The 12,434-nt window shown below is 41.8% G+C and overlaps 1 protein-coding gene across 1 annotated transcript; it reads right to left on the minus strand.

Annotated features, from left to right (window-relative positions):
- Positions 1–10,889: 10,889 nt before the first annotated feature.
- LOC134673705 (coiled-coil-helix-coiled-coil-helix domain-containing protein 7) lies at positions 10,890–12,420 on the minus strand. Its single transcript, XM_063531705.1, has 3 exons — positions 12,257–12,420; positions 12,082–12,180; positions 10,890–11,029 (listed from the first exon to the last, which is right to left on the minus strand). Exons 1-3 carry the CDS (start codon positions 12,305–12,307, stop codon positions 10,916–10,918), a joined length of 264 nt encoding a protein of 87 aa, XP_063387775.1. The 5' UTR covers positions 12,308–12,420; the 3' UTR covers positions 10,890–10,915.
- Between the last annotated feature and the right edge of the window lie 14 nt (positions 12,421–12,434).

The raw sequence follows: 12,434 nt of genomic DNA on the forward strand, positions 1-12,434 counted from the left end.
AGTACTTGTATTTGTTTTGTACCGCATCTGTATTTCTGTACTAACCGTATTTGTATTTAAACGCTTTTGTAAGTATTTCTTAGTATTCTTATTTATTTATCAATCGCGTTGATAGTGAAACTGTATTTTTTATAAAGTATAAGTTATAACTAAGTCTAAGTTGTACACTGGCCTATATTAAGTAGTAGATTGAGACAGTGATTTAGGCAGTTTGTTTAATATACAAATGTGATAAGTATCCAAATAGATAATTTATTAAATTTTCTGAAAAACAAAATCAATATTTGTATCAATCATACTGTACATACTGTATTAATAATTTGCTTTATATTATGGCATTACATCTTTTTTGTTTAAACTTTAAAAGGCACTCAATATTGTACTCATCATAAGTATATTCATGCCGAAATAGCAACTATTGTGGACCTTATTACAAAAGGCATAAGGTCCACCGATATACAGTTAACAGTGAGGGCGATGGTCCAATGTTAAGTACAATTTTTTTTTGGCCTGCATTTTTGGGTTAAATGTAATGATTCATGTGTACAATTGGGAATGATCTTTTATTCTTGACTATTGGCATTGTATCTTGATTTTATAATACTCTTTCGTGATTTAGTTTGTGATATAATTGTGTAAATAGTTTGACTGAGTTAAAGGCAATGCAATACAGTTAAATTTAAAATGTTATAAAAGTCACAGGCCTGACAAAATGAAAGATGTAGTGTATAACTATATGACATCGTATTTTTAACATGTGTATATGTATGTCTGTATGTAGCACCGTAGCTACTAAACTGATGAACCTATTTGAGTGTTGTGATCGTAAATGTATTTTGTAACCGGGGATGGTCAAAGAGGTCCTGTGATTTACACAAAATAGCTAAGAAAAGGATCACTCACTGAAAATAATTATCATGAGGTCGCGTGCGTTGCATCTCTATAGGCCAACCGAATCGGACTGCTATCATGGCGCACGCGAGGTGATTGAGTGATTGGTTGAGTGAATGTGATGAATGGTGAGTGTATGAAGATAAGGGGGTTCACAGACGTGTGTATGAGGGTGTGTCTACACGTCTGTGTTTGAACTAAGGGCTGTGCTACAGGCTCCCCCTTCGGGCCATGGGGACGTCCTCGCCCATGGGCCGACACACAGGTTGCTTCTTGCGTGGTCTTCCTCTCTTCTTCTCACCAGCTGCAGGTGGAGTAGGGGTAGCAGGTGTTCGCTTCGGCGGTCTACCTCTCTTCCTTTGTGGCATGATAGGTTCTGCAGTTTCATCACCACTCTTCTGATGGTATGTAGTCAAGTCTGACACGTGATATTTACCAACAGTTTCACCATTGTTTGTTAACATATAAGTAGTCGGGCTGACTACCTTTGATATAGTATAGGGTCCGTCACGTCGGGGCGCAAATTTGCTAGTTATGCCCTTTGTTTGGTTACTTAGGACGTGTGTTTTCAAAAGAACCTTATCGCCAATGTTATAATTTTCATTGGGTCTACGCTTCTGATCTGCGTAGGTCTTCCTGCGTTCCTGTTGTTGAAGATTATGTTCTTGAGCTTGGGCGAGATTATCGCTGAGTCTCAACAGGTAGGGTGTTATCTGAGGTATAAAGTTCTCTGCCTGAATAACTGCCCGCAGGTCGTGTCTATTCTCTACCGGTGATCGCATCTCTCTCCCGAAGGCGAGGTAAGCAGGCGACTTCGCGGTGCTTTGGGTGACAGCGCTATTCATGGCGAAGCGTATAGCAGGTAAGGCGCTCGGCCAGTTAGTATGGTTCCCTTCAACTATGATAGCGAGTTGGCTCTTGAGGTCTCTATTTTTTCTCTCTACTGGGTTTGCTTCTGGATGGTAAAGAGGCGTTAAGTTCTGTTCTACTCCTAGGGTGTGCATGACTTTCTGCATGACTTGTGACACAAATTGTACACCATTGTCCGATATAACTCTCCTGGGAAATCCGTATCTGAGGAAAACTTCTTCAACCAGGGTTTTGGCGCAAACTTCTGCAGTTGCTGTAACTAATGGGAAGAGCTCGACCCACTTAGTCGCAATGTCCTCTATAATAAAAATCCATCGTTCGTCATTCTTTCCAGTAGGTAAAGGTCCAAATAGATCTATCGCTAGTACCTCGAATCTCTGAGCCGGTACAGGCGTTTGCAGTAAGCCTGCAGGTTTCAAGTTGGATGGTTTGTAACGCTGGCACTCATTACAATCTCGTATATATTCAGTTATATATCTCTTCATACCAGGGAAATAATATCTTTGGCTCACCCGTTGGTATGTCCTTTCAACTCCGTTATGTCCAGCCGTAGGAGCATCATGTAATTCCTTTAAAATCTCCTTTCTCATGGACTGTGGTATGACAAGCTGCGGATCGTCGCTCTCGACGTCAGGGTTAAAGTGGTATAGCACTCCCTGTGACATATAATAACCGCGCTCAGTCCAGCGTGTAGCTGCTTCTATGTTGTTGTTTTCGAAGTCTTTGGCGATCTTCCAAATTTCTGGATCTTCTTCTTGAGCTTTCCGTAGGTCAGTAGGAGACACGTGTGGCATATCTACTATGACTGTGCATAAGTTACAGGAATCCTTAGTGGTATCATCACACACAGGTCTGCTCAAGGCGTCAGCAACAACATTCTTATTTCCGGGTTGATATTCAATTTTCAAATTGTAGGCCTGTATCTTCAGAGCCCATCGCGCGAGACGTCCTGTAGGTGTCTTTAGAGTCAGGATCCATCTCAGCGGTTGGTGATCAGTGACGAGGGTGACTTCAGAGCCTTCGATATACCCACGGAACTTGTCAAGGGCCCAAACGGCAGCAAGAGCTTCACGCTCTGTAGTCGAGTAATTCCGTTCGGCGCTCGTGAGTAGTCTGCTCGCATATTCTACGGGTCGCTCGTCATAGCCTTCGCCTTGAAGCAGTACGGCTCCTAAGGCGTATCCACTCGCATCAACTTTTAGAATAAAAGGCAAGGTGTAGTCAACCTGCCGTAAAATTGGTGCAGATGTGAGGCGTTTCTTCAAATCTTTGAAAGCCTTGACTTGATCTTCTCCCCAGATCCAGCTTTGGTTCTTTTTAAGTAACATTGTTAGTGGTCTTGCTATCTTGGCGAAGTCGGGTATAAATTTCCGGAACCAGGAGCAAGTCTGGATGAAGGTCTTCAGATGTTTATCATTATGTGGTTCCTTCATCTCACTAATGGCCTTAGTCTTCTCAATGTCAGGTTGGATTCCATCGGCTGACAGGATGTGTCCGAGGTACTTCACTGATTCACAGGTAAAAGTGCTCTTTTCTCTGTTCACTCGCAGCTTGAAAAGTTTGAGTCTCTCAAATACAGCTTCCATGTCTTGGAGGTGCTTCTCAAAACTATCTGAGAGGATCAGAACGTCATCGAGATAGGCCAGTATTGTTACATTGGGAAGGTTGGAACGAAATCTATCCATTAATCTTTGGAATGTGGATCCAGAGTTTCGCAATCCCATAGGCATTCGCTTAAAGCGGTACGTTCCTAATGGTGTTACAAATGAGGTTTTATCACGATCTTCCATTGCGACTGGTACTTGCCAATATCCAGAGCGAAGGTCTAAGGCAGATATGTATTTGAACTTGCCAGTTCCATGTAGTATATCATCCACTCTCGGCAATGGGTATCGATCGGGCTTGGTCACTGCATTTAATTTTCTGTAGTCGATGCAAACTCTTATAGTGTTGTCTTTCTTCGGGACTAGTACCACAGGTGCAGACCATGGAGACTCGCACTCTTCGATGATGTCGTCTTTCAGCATCTTCTCGAGTTCCACTCGCAGGGCTTCTTTCTTAGGCTCTGGTAATCTGTAAGGTGGTACAGAGATAGGTTGTATATTTTTATTGATCAACTCAATACGATGGACAGCATAAGTGGTTGGTTCTCCCCCTAAATTGAAAGTATCCCGGTGACGGTTAAGGAGTGAGGACAACTTGTCCCGTTGTTCGTTATTGAGTGTAACACCTTCATTGTCGCGAAGTGTCTGAGGTATCTCAGTAGGTTTGCATGCGGCTATAGCTACAGGTTCATTTTCATAATGCAGTTCATACTGAATGTCAGGTTCACCTCTGAAGCTCCAGGTATGGTTGTCAAAATCAGTCTTTAATCCTGATTTGAATATGAAATCCATGCCTAACAAGGTTTCATTATCAGTAGCTTCGGGGAAGATTATAAAGTTCATAGGTATAGGTTTACCTTTTAACGTGACGATAATGTTTACAGAAAGTATATCTTCTACTTCAGAACGTCCTTTAGCATACTTAATATTCAAAGTGGAAGGGGTAAATGACTCACCACAGTTCTTCATTAGATTGTACAGACTTTCACCTGCAACGCTCCTCTTCGCACCTGTGTCGACGACTGCACGACCTTCGCGTCCGCAGACGGTAATAGGAAGAATAGGTCGTGGCCTGTCGGGTTGCTGTCCCAGTAGAAGGTCGTATTCACTTGGTGTAAATGTAAGTGTATGAATGTGTGTGTATGTCTCGCGTGCGCGCGTATCGACAGGAGGTGTGGTAGACTCCGTCGTAGTGGTTGAGTCTTCAGTCGAGAGTGCGCAGAATGCAACACCACCGCTGCTTCCCGGAGCGCCGGCGTCTTGCTTACATCGCGGGCAGTTGGCGCGTACCACGCCTGGATTTCCACATCCGTAACACGAAAACTTCTCACTTTTTGTATTGTCACTGTTATCGGTAGAAGTAACCGTCGTATCAGAGCGTTTCGCGAGTAACCATTTGCAATTATCTTTATTATGTCCGAATACCTTGCAATAATTGCAGAAACGACTAGATTTTGGTTTCGCGTTGGAATTCGCATCGTTCGGCACTTTATTTTCACTTGTAGCATTTTGTCGCGTAAAGGTTTTCTGTTTTATTTGTTTATTATCGGAAGACGCGGTTTTATTTTCAGAATTCCGGTCGTTATTTCCACTATTTCGGTTGACAGTTCGGCTATTGACAGCGTTGACGTTTGACGCATTCACGGAGGTCGTTCCGTTCTCGTTCACTTCGGCCAGTGAATCTTCGGCTGAACGAGTTTTTCGTAATAAATCGTTGAATGACTTAACGTCATCGCGGGGAACTCGCTTCCGTATCCGTCGGTTCAGCAGACCGTAGACAATGTCAATTTGAATATTTTCATCGAACGAATATGGCAGCTGAGCTATCAATGCACGAATTTTACATATGAAAATCTCTGTCTTCTCATCGCTTTGTTCTTCGCGAAATATCTCTCGAAATATGAGGAATGGAGCCTTTCGCTTGCCAAATGCATGTTGTAGGTCGGTAATGGCTTCGTTCCACGTTTTGACGGTTTTACGAACGCCATTCCACCATGTTGCCGCGAGTCCGGTGAATAAAAATGACAATCCGCGTAATGCATTTTCATCGGATATCTTAGCACAATCTTTGTATGTTTGGATGCCATCGACAAAAACCTCTAAGGCGTCTTCGACCGAATCTTCAGCTCCGCTAAAGCTGAGTTTGCAACCGGCGAAGTGTCTGTCGCGTTGATACGTTGTGGCTTGGGTTGCCGTCACTAACTTCTCACACAATTCGTTGTGCGATTGTTGCATTTGTTGCAACAAAATGGTTAGGTACTCTTGGGGCATCGTTAAATTAAAAGATGGCTCCGGTGTCGCCGATGTCGGGGTCGGCGGTGTAGATTTTGCCTTCGCACCGTTTCCCGTGTTTGAATCGGCGGCGGCCATGTCTTTTTTCGGTGGCATTTTGAACGCGATTCCCGTCTAATTGCTATTCCGTAACACAATCCGAACGCTGGGCGCCACGTGTAACCGGGGATGGTCAAAGAGGTCCTGTGATTTACACAAAATAGCTAAGAAAAGGATCACTCACTGAAAATAATTATCATGAGGTCGCGTGCGTTGCATCTCTATAGGCCAACCGAATCGGACTGCTATCATGGCGCACGCGAGGTGATTGAGTGATTGGTTGAGTGAATGTGATGAATGGTGAGTGTATGAAGATAAGGGGGTTCACAGACGTGTGTATGAGGGTGTGTCTACACGTCTGTGTTTGAACTAAGGGCTGTGCTACAATTTTGTAATTACAAACAATTACAGCACCATGTAGTATGTTAAAATCAATTTATTCGTTTAAAATAAAACGTTCGGTATCATATAATTATTCACTACACGTTTCAAATGATACAGTACTTATATAGGTACATTACATAGGTATTAACTATCGTAGATTATCATAAAAAGGTGTGTTGTTTCCGAATCACAGTTCCATACTAGCACTTATCGAATCGCTAGTATTAATATCAAGTGCCTCACGAGTGAATGATATTTTTGTCACGTAAGTAATTGTTATTCCAAAAATTCTAAATCACACTTTTGACAGGTCTTCGTTTCGTCGAACAAAATTGACATTCGTTTATGATCCTCAATGACCCTAGAGCATTTAATAACTGGAGTACCATTTAAGAGCTTGCCCCTCTGCCGAAAACCATGCACAATTGTGCAAACTTTTGTATGGACTGACATGGCTATTTGTACGTTACGTTAAAATCATGCAGAAATTGCAATACATTTGACGTCCCCTCCCCGCGAAAATTCAGACTGTTTTGTACAGGAAATGACAGCCATGACGTCTCAAGGGCTATAACCGAGAAAATCGAAGTTCGCAAATTGCAAGCATTTTGCTCTGTCACTCTAATTACGCCTTCATTTGAGTAAAAGAGAAAGATCCCCGCAATTTGCGAATTTCGGTTTTCGCGGTAGCCCCTCAGTTACTAAATGCTCTCGATGACCGACGTTCGTAAACTACGTACAGTCGCCATCAGATATATCGGAGCGGCCGAGGTGCCCAAAATTATCTGAACACGCTCTCTAACGCCCTGACAATAGAGGCGTGAGATATTTATGAGCACCTTGGCCGCTCCGTTATGTCTGACGTAATTACCCTGCGTAACTTGTTGGCTAAAACTAACGAAAACTTGTTAAAAGTTTGACTCTAGCGTTAACTCAGTAGCATAAATAAAATGTTTTAATCACTAATGTAGAAAAAAAATAGCTGTACAGATAACCTACTATGATGTCACTTTTATCGAAGTTTTATCACTTATAAAGCTTTGAAGAAAGTGACCTATAAGTTCAGTTGTGGTCGCTGACTTCTTTTCAGTTTGAAACTAATTATTTCGGTCCTAAAAAGGTATACCGATGTGGTCAAGGTCACAAGATACCGTTAGATGTGGCTAGCACACGACCGGTCGTTGTGGACAACCTATAACTATGACGATTAGCATTGAACGTAGTTCGGTTGAATTAAAACAAAACTAAAGTTCAGTGGGCTTAAAAAAGCTAAAGGTCGACAATACGCATGTAACACCCCTGGAGTTGCAGGCGTCCAGAGGCTACGGTGACTGCTTACCATCAGGCGGGCCGTATGCTTATTTGCCACCGACGTTGTATTGAAAGCATGAAATTTACAACCAATTCAGTATTTAAGCTGATTTAGAAGTCAGAGGCCACAATCCAGTCAAAATCAAACTAAGTAAACTATTGTATCTTCAAACTAAGTAAACTATTGTACCTTAATCAGGGATCGGCACTATCTAAAGGCACAGCCAACTGGCTCACATCTTAGTCAACGTGGGAATGAGAAGGGTTATCATTCGTCTTTCTCTGGCCATTTTGATACGGGTAGGGTTACCAGATGACAGGAATTTTCCTGACATGTCAGGAATTTTGGCCTTTTGTCAGGAATGGGGACGGAACACGAAAATGTCAGGAATTGTTTGAATTGATAGACTTTTTCATAAACCGTAAAGTCGGGTTACTTTAGCCCTGGAGGGTAACTTTGGCCATTGAGATTTACTCGGTCCAGGATATATTATTGCACTATAATTATAACCCGAGTTAATACAGATAATAAATGTAATTAAAAATCGCTAACGGCTAGACACAACCCGTCGTCGTCAAAAATATGAATGTCAGGAAAAAAATTCGGAAATCAGGAATTTTGACAGGAAATTCATAATTTGTATCTGGTAACCTAGATACGGGTGGTATTGAGGCCTATAGATTTGTACCGTGCCTTGAATTAATAGTGTTTGTGTACTTGACTCGACCGATTTATTTGAAATTACATTTTTTTTATCACTGGCTCAGTTATTTCAACATGTTCAAACAACCCCAATAAATGGCTGATGAAGAATGCACGCCCTTCAGCCCAACGGATTTGAACATTTTGAAGTTTTCAATCGAGTGCCACGGGCAAATTTTTTTTTCTATTTGCTAACTCGCAAATAACCAATGTGGCCAAACCGAGAGGCGGCGCCACTGTCGGCCACACTCGATTTGTCATACACACGGCAGATAAAACTGCGCAGTTCGGACTGCACAGTTTTATCGTTACGTGTGTAGCCGGGGTAAGGATACGGGCGAGCCTTGCTCATATGCATATCTGTCGCCAGTTTTCCCTTAGTCGCCTTATACGACACCCACGGGACGAGATGGGGTGGTGCTATTCTCTATGTAATGCCGGCTGTACACACTATTCGAGCGCCTATCGCAAAGTCTCGGCACCGCTTCGGCACAATCGGAGAGGGGAGAATGTACACACTCGTTCTTGCCTGTCTCGAGGTCTCTCAACGAGTATTTACAGCCGGCATACATGTCGGTCGAGTGTGAAACATGTTCTTCCCGATATGCCTTCGTCGTTGTGATAGAGTAGGCTAGTGCTTTTACACGAGCCTCGCTTCAGGCTCATTCACCTACAGCGGTCGATGTAATGTCACGATCAATAAATCATGTGAACTCAATGCTCGTTTTATTTTAGTTTAAAACCCGTCACATTATTTAGGTCAATTCATTTAAATTAGGCGATAAATCCAGCGAGGAAATGCTGTCAGCATTCTTGGCACTATGCCCCAGGGGCCCTCTCTAGATATAGATTTTTAGGTATTATTTTTAGGTTTAGTTTTAGTTTTGTAGGTAGTTTTATATTTTTTTAGGAATTAGGATTGAATATCTCCCATAGATAGGTATTGTCTAAATACCTATACCTACAGACGGGCTGCAACCAGACTGCAATTTGTATGGAAACTGTACTTACGTCAGTCAACTAATCATTGGAGAATCGAAAGCCGCTAGACTCCGATGGCTCGGGCACGTAGTCCGGATGGGGGAAGATCGCGCAGTCTGGAGGGCGTACTCTGGAGTACCAAGTCGCCGAAGGCCGTCCGGACGCCCTAGGTACCGCTGGAGAGACGAAGGGCAGAAAGACCTTAGCTAACTCGGCGCCGTCGACTGGACAGAAACGGCTTTGAACAGAGTAGCATGACAGTCATTGGTGTCGGAGGCCAAGATCCACTTCGGGTCTTTGCGCCACAGCAGCAGGCGTGGCTCACTCCGTGATTTCGTCGCTTTGCTACTGGTAGCTTAAACTACATCCGTTCGACCCCAATTTTTGGGTTTGCCATAAGCCGCGCGTGGCGCTGTCGCCACCTAGCGGCCATATCTGTGCTGATCGTGACAAACGCGTTTTGTTAGAGAGTCTTCTGTACCTAGTACTATTATTTATTCTGTGACAGCAGTAACTGCAACGTCGGCGTGCAGTTCCCATACAGTCGGTCTGTAACGGTCCTATTAAAGTTCATCAAAATGTTAACCTCTTCTTCTAAAAGTCTTTGAAATAATGACATATTAGGGAATCAGAAAAATAAGTAAATAAAGAAATAGATTTCCTTTACTAAAAATTTAAACCAAAATATACTACTTTTCAGTAAAAATAAACATGATCACTTAAATTAAAGAGCATAACTATTTGTATTATACAGAAAACGGCCATTGTGCATTAGAGTACTTCAATAATAAAATTATACAGGGTGATTTCTGGGTTGTGATCCAAATTGACTTTTTCTGATTCTGTGAGTGATCCATATTATCATATGGCAGTACTTGATTAAAATAGATCTAGTTATATTTTTCAAGTAAAATTTATCTTATATTAAGTAATCATGGTCACCCTATGACTTTTGACATACGCTGTTTGGAAAACGACAAGACGTCACATTGAGTAGGGTGACCAAATTGTATGCAACAATGTTTTTTTCTACTTGTCGTTTGAAAAATAATCACCAATATTGGTGATAAACAATAATTAACATTATTGTGGTCATCTTTGAATTCTGTATGATGTCTTGTTCTCTTGCCACACGACCCCGAAATCACCCTGTACATAGATATATTCTGTTATGTTCTGTATAAATTGATAGTACATTATTAAACAGTCAACCCATTACAGATGGTTAGAAAATGGTAAAATAAATGCCAATTCAGATGATAATGCAAAGTATAGACTTTTACATTCAAAGTAAATAAAAACAAAAAAAATATCAGAAGGGGTAAGATAATGATATTAATGATCATGGGACCCGGGTATGTTCTTAAACTACGTCCAAGACCACTGGTGGACGGGCAGCAGCGTCCCTCAAATTCGGTGTACTCGACTGCAGTCACCAACACGCCTGCCAAGCGTGGCGATTATGGCATTCACCCCCCAAAAATGGGGGAGGCCTATGTTCAGCAGTGGACGTCTTATGGCTGAGATGATTAATGATCATCAAATTATATTATTGAAGTTCCAGATAGGAGCTTGATATGAATGCTGCAGTTACTTACTGAAATACTACAGTTGTGTATGGTAAGCTGCAAAATTGCATGGACACATTATCAATGAAATTCATTCATAATGTGGCCATTTCTGTACATCTGTCTCAGTAGGTACATTCATATGATAACAGATAGCCAGGTCTACTACCATTCTTGCTGATGATTTTATGTTGGATTTCAGCCCACAAATAATATGCGTAACTTTAATTATGGCAACAAAATGTCTAAAACTATAAAAGTTTAGTCAACAATCACAATGCGTCCTTCACATTCTTTATATAATCTGACTTGATTTTCTCTCTCTCTTCAACATCGGGCAGGTAGGGATAAATGCCTCTTGCTTTTCTGTCGCTGTAAATCTTTCCCTGAAAAATAGTATAAATTTTTATCAATCATCATTATACTGAATAAGTTTATAGCAAAAATTTCATTTTTGGTACAAGCTTTTATCGCTGACTGTACTTTTCTTTCCACAGGCAACTAATGCTCATCAAGACAATTCTAAAAACCCCAAGCATAGTTAGGTTTCGTTGTTTTATCACAGAGTTCCTATGGCCACCTCCGGTCTCCATCATCAGATCAGCTCGATGATACCATAATATTGCATTGTCACCCGACTTACGTATGTATGCAAAATTTCAGCTCAATCGGAAACCGGGAAGTGGATCAAATGGCAAGATATTAGGGGCGGCAAATTGTGACACAAAATTTGCTGATGATAATAAGAAATAACTCAAAATGTAGTCAATATGATGGGTGCTGAGAAAGGGGCGGCGACAGGGCCTGGGGCCTAGGGCGACAAAGACTGCAAATCCGCCACTGATTATATTATTTGGTTAAGAAGTTTGGAAAAAAGTCACTGCATAAATAATGGAAGACGCCGGCTTGTAGTGTGATGGCAATCACAGACTGGGTAGAATTAGTAACAGGAAGAAGGGGCGAATTTCTATGCTTTAAGGAAGTCTGTATAAATTAATGGAAAGTACATGAAAGTCTGGCAATCTGGTCTGGTCTGGTGGTGGTGGTCTGGGAAGTCTGGGTGGGTGGAAAAAAGCGCTGGTGGCCTAGCGGTGAGAGCATGCGACTTGCAATATGGAGGTCGCGGGTTCGAACCCCGGCTCGTACCAATGAGTTTTTCGGAACTTATGTACGAAATATCATTTGATATTTACCAGTCGCTTTTCGGTGAAGGAAAACATCGTGAGGAAACCGGACTAATCCCAATAAGGCCTAGTTTACCCTCTGGGTTGGAAGGTCAGATGGCAGTCGCTTTCGTAAAAACTAGTGCCTACGTCAAATCATGGGATTAGTTGTCAAGCGGACCCCAGGCTCTCATGAGCCGTGGCGAAATGCCGGGATAACGCGAGGAAGAAGAAGAGACATGAAAGTCTGGCAATCAGAAATTTTAAATACATACCCAGAATTTTTTACAAGTATTGTAGTTATCAAAGTATGCTTCGCACTTTTTATGGTCATAACCATTTTTATTCAGACACTCGTAAGATTGCTCTTGCTCCTGAAAAATTAAATTACATAATTTTATATTCGTTTTGAGGTACTAATTCAACACTAATTTAGGAATATAAACAAACCTTTAAGCAGGGGTTAATTCGTGCAGCATTTGGATTATTCAGTTTCGTCATGGTTTATGTCTACAATTAACGTCTGTGCAATACTTGTACTCAAAAGTACGTAAATAATTCATTCGTTTCAGAAAAACAATCGTATCAGCCTCTGCCTCTTCTTCGGACCAAGAAAGACGAAACCGAA

This window comes from Cydia fagiglandana, chromosome 19 (assembly GCF_963556715.1).
Source record: "Cydia fagiglandana chromosome 19, ilCydFagi1.1, whole genome shotgun sequence".
In the NCBI taxonomy this organism is placed as follows: Eukaryota; Metazoa; Arthropoda; class Insecta; order Lepidoptera; family Tortricidae; genus Cydia; species Cydia fagiglandana.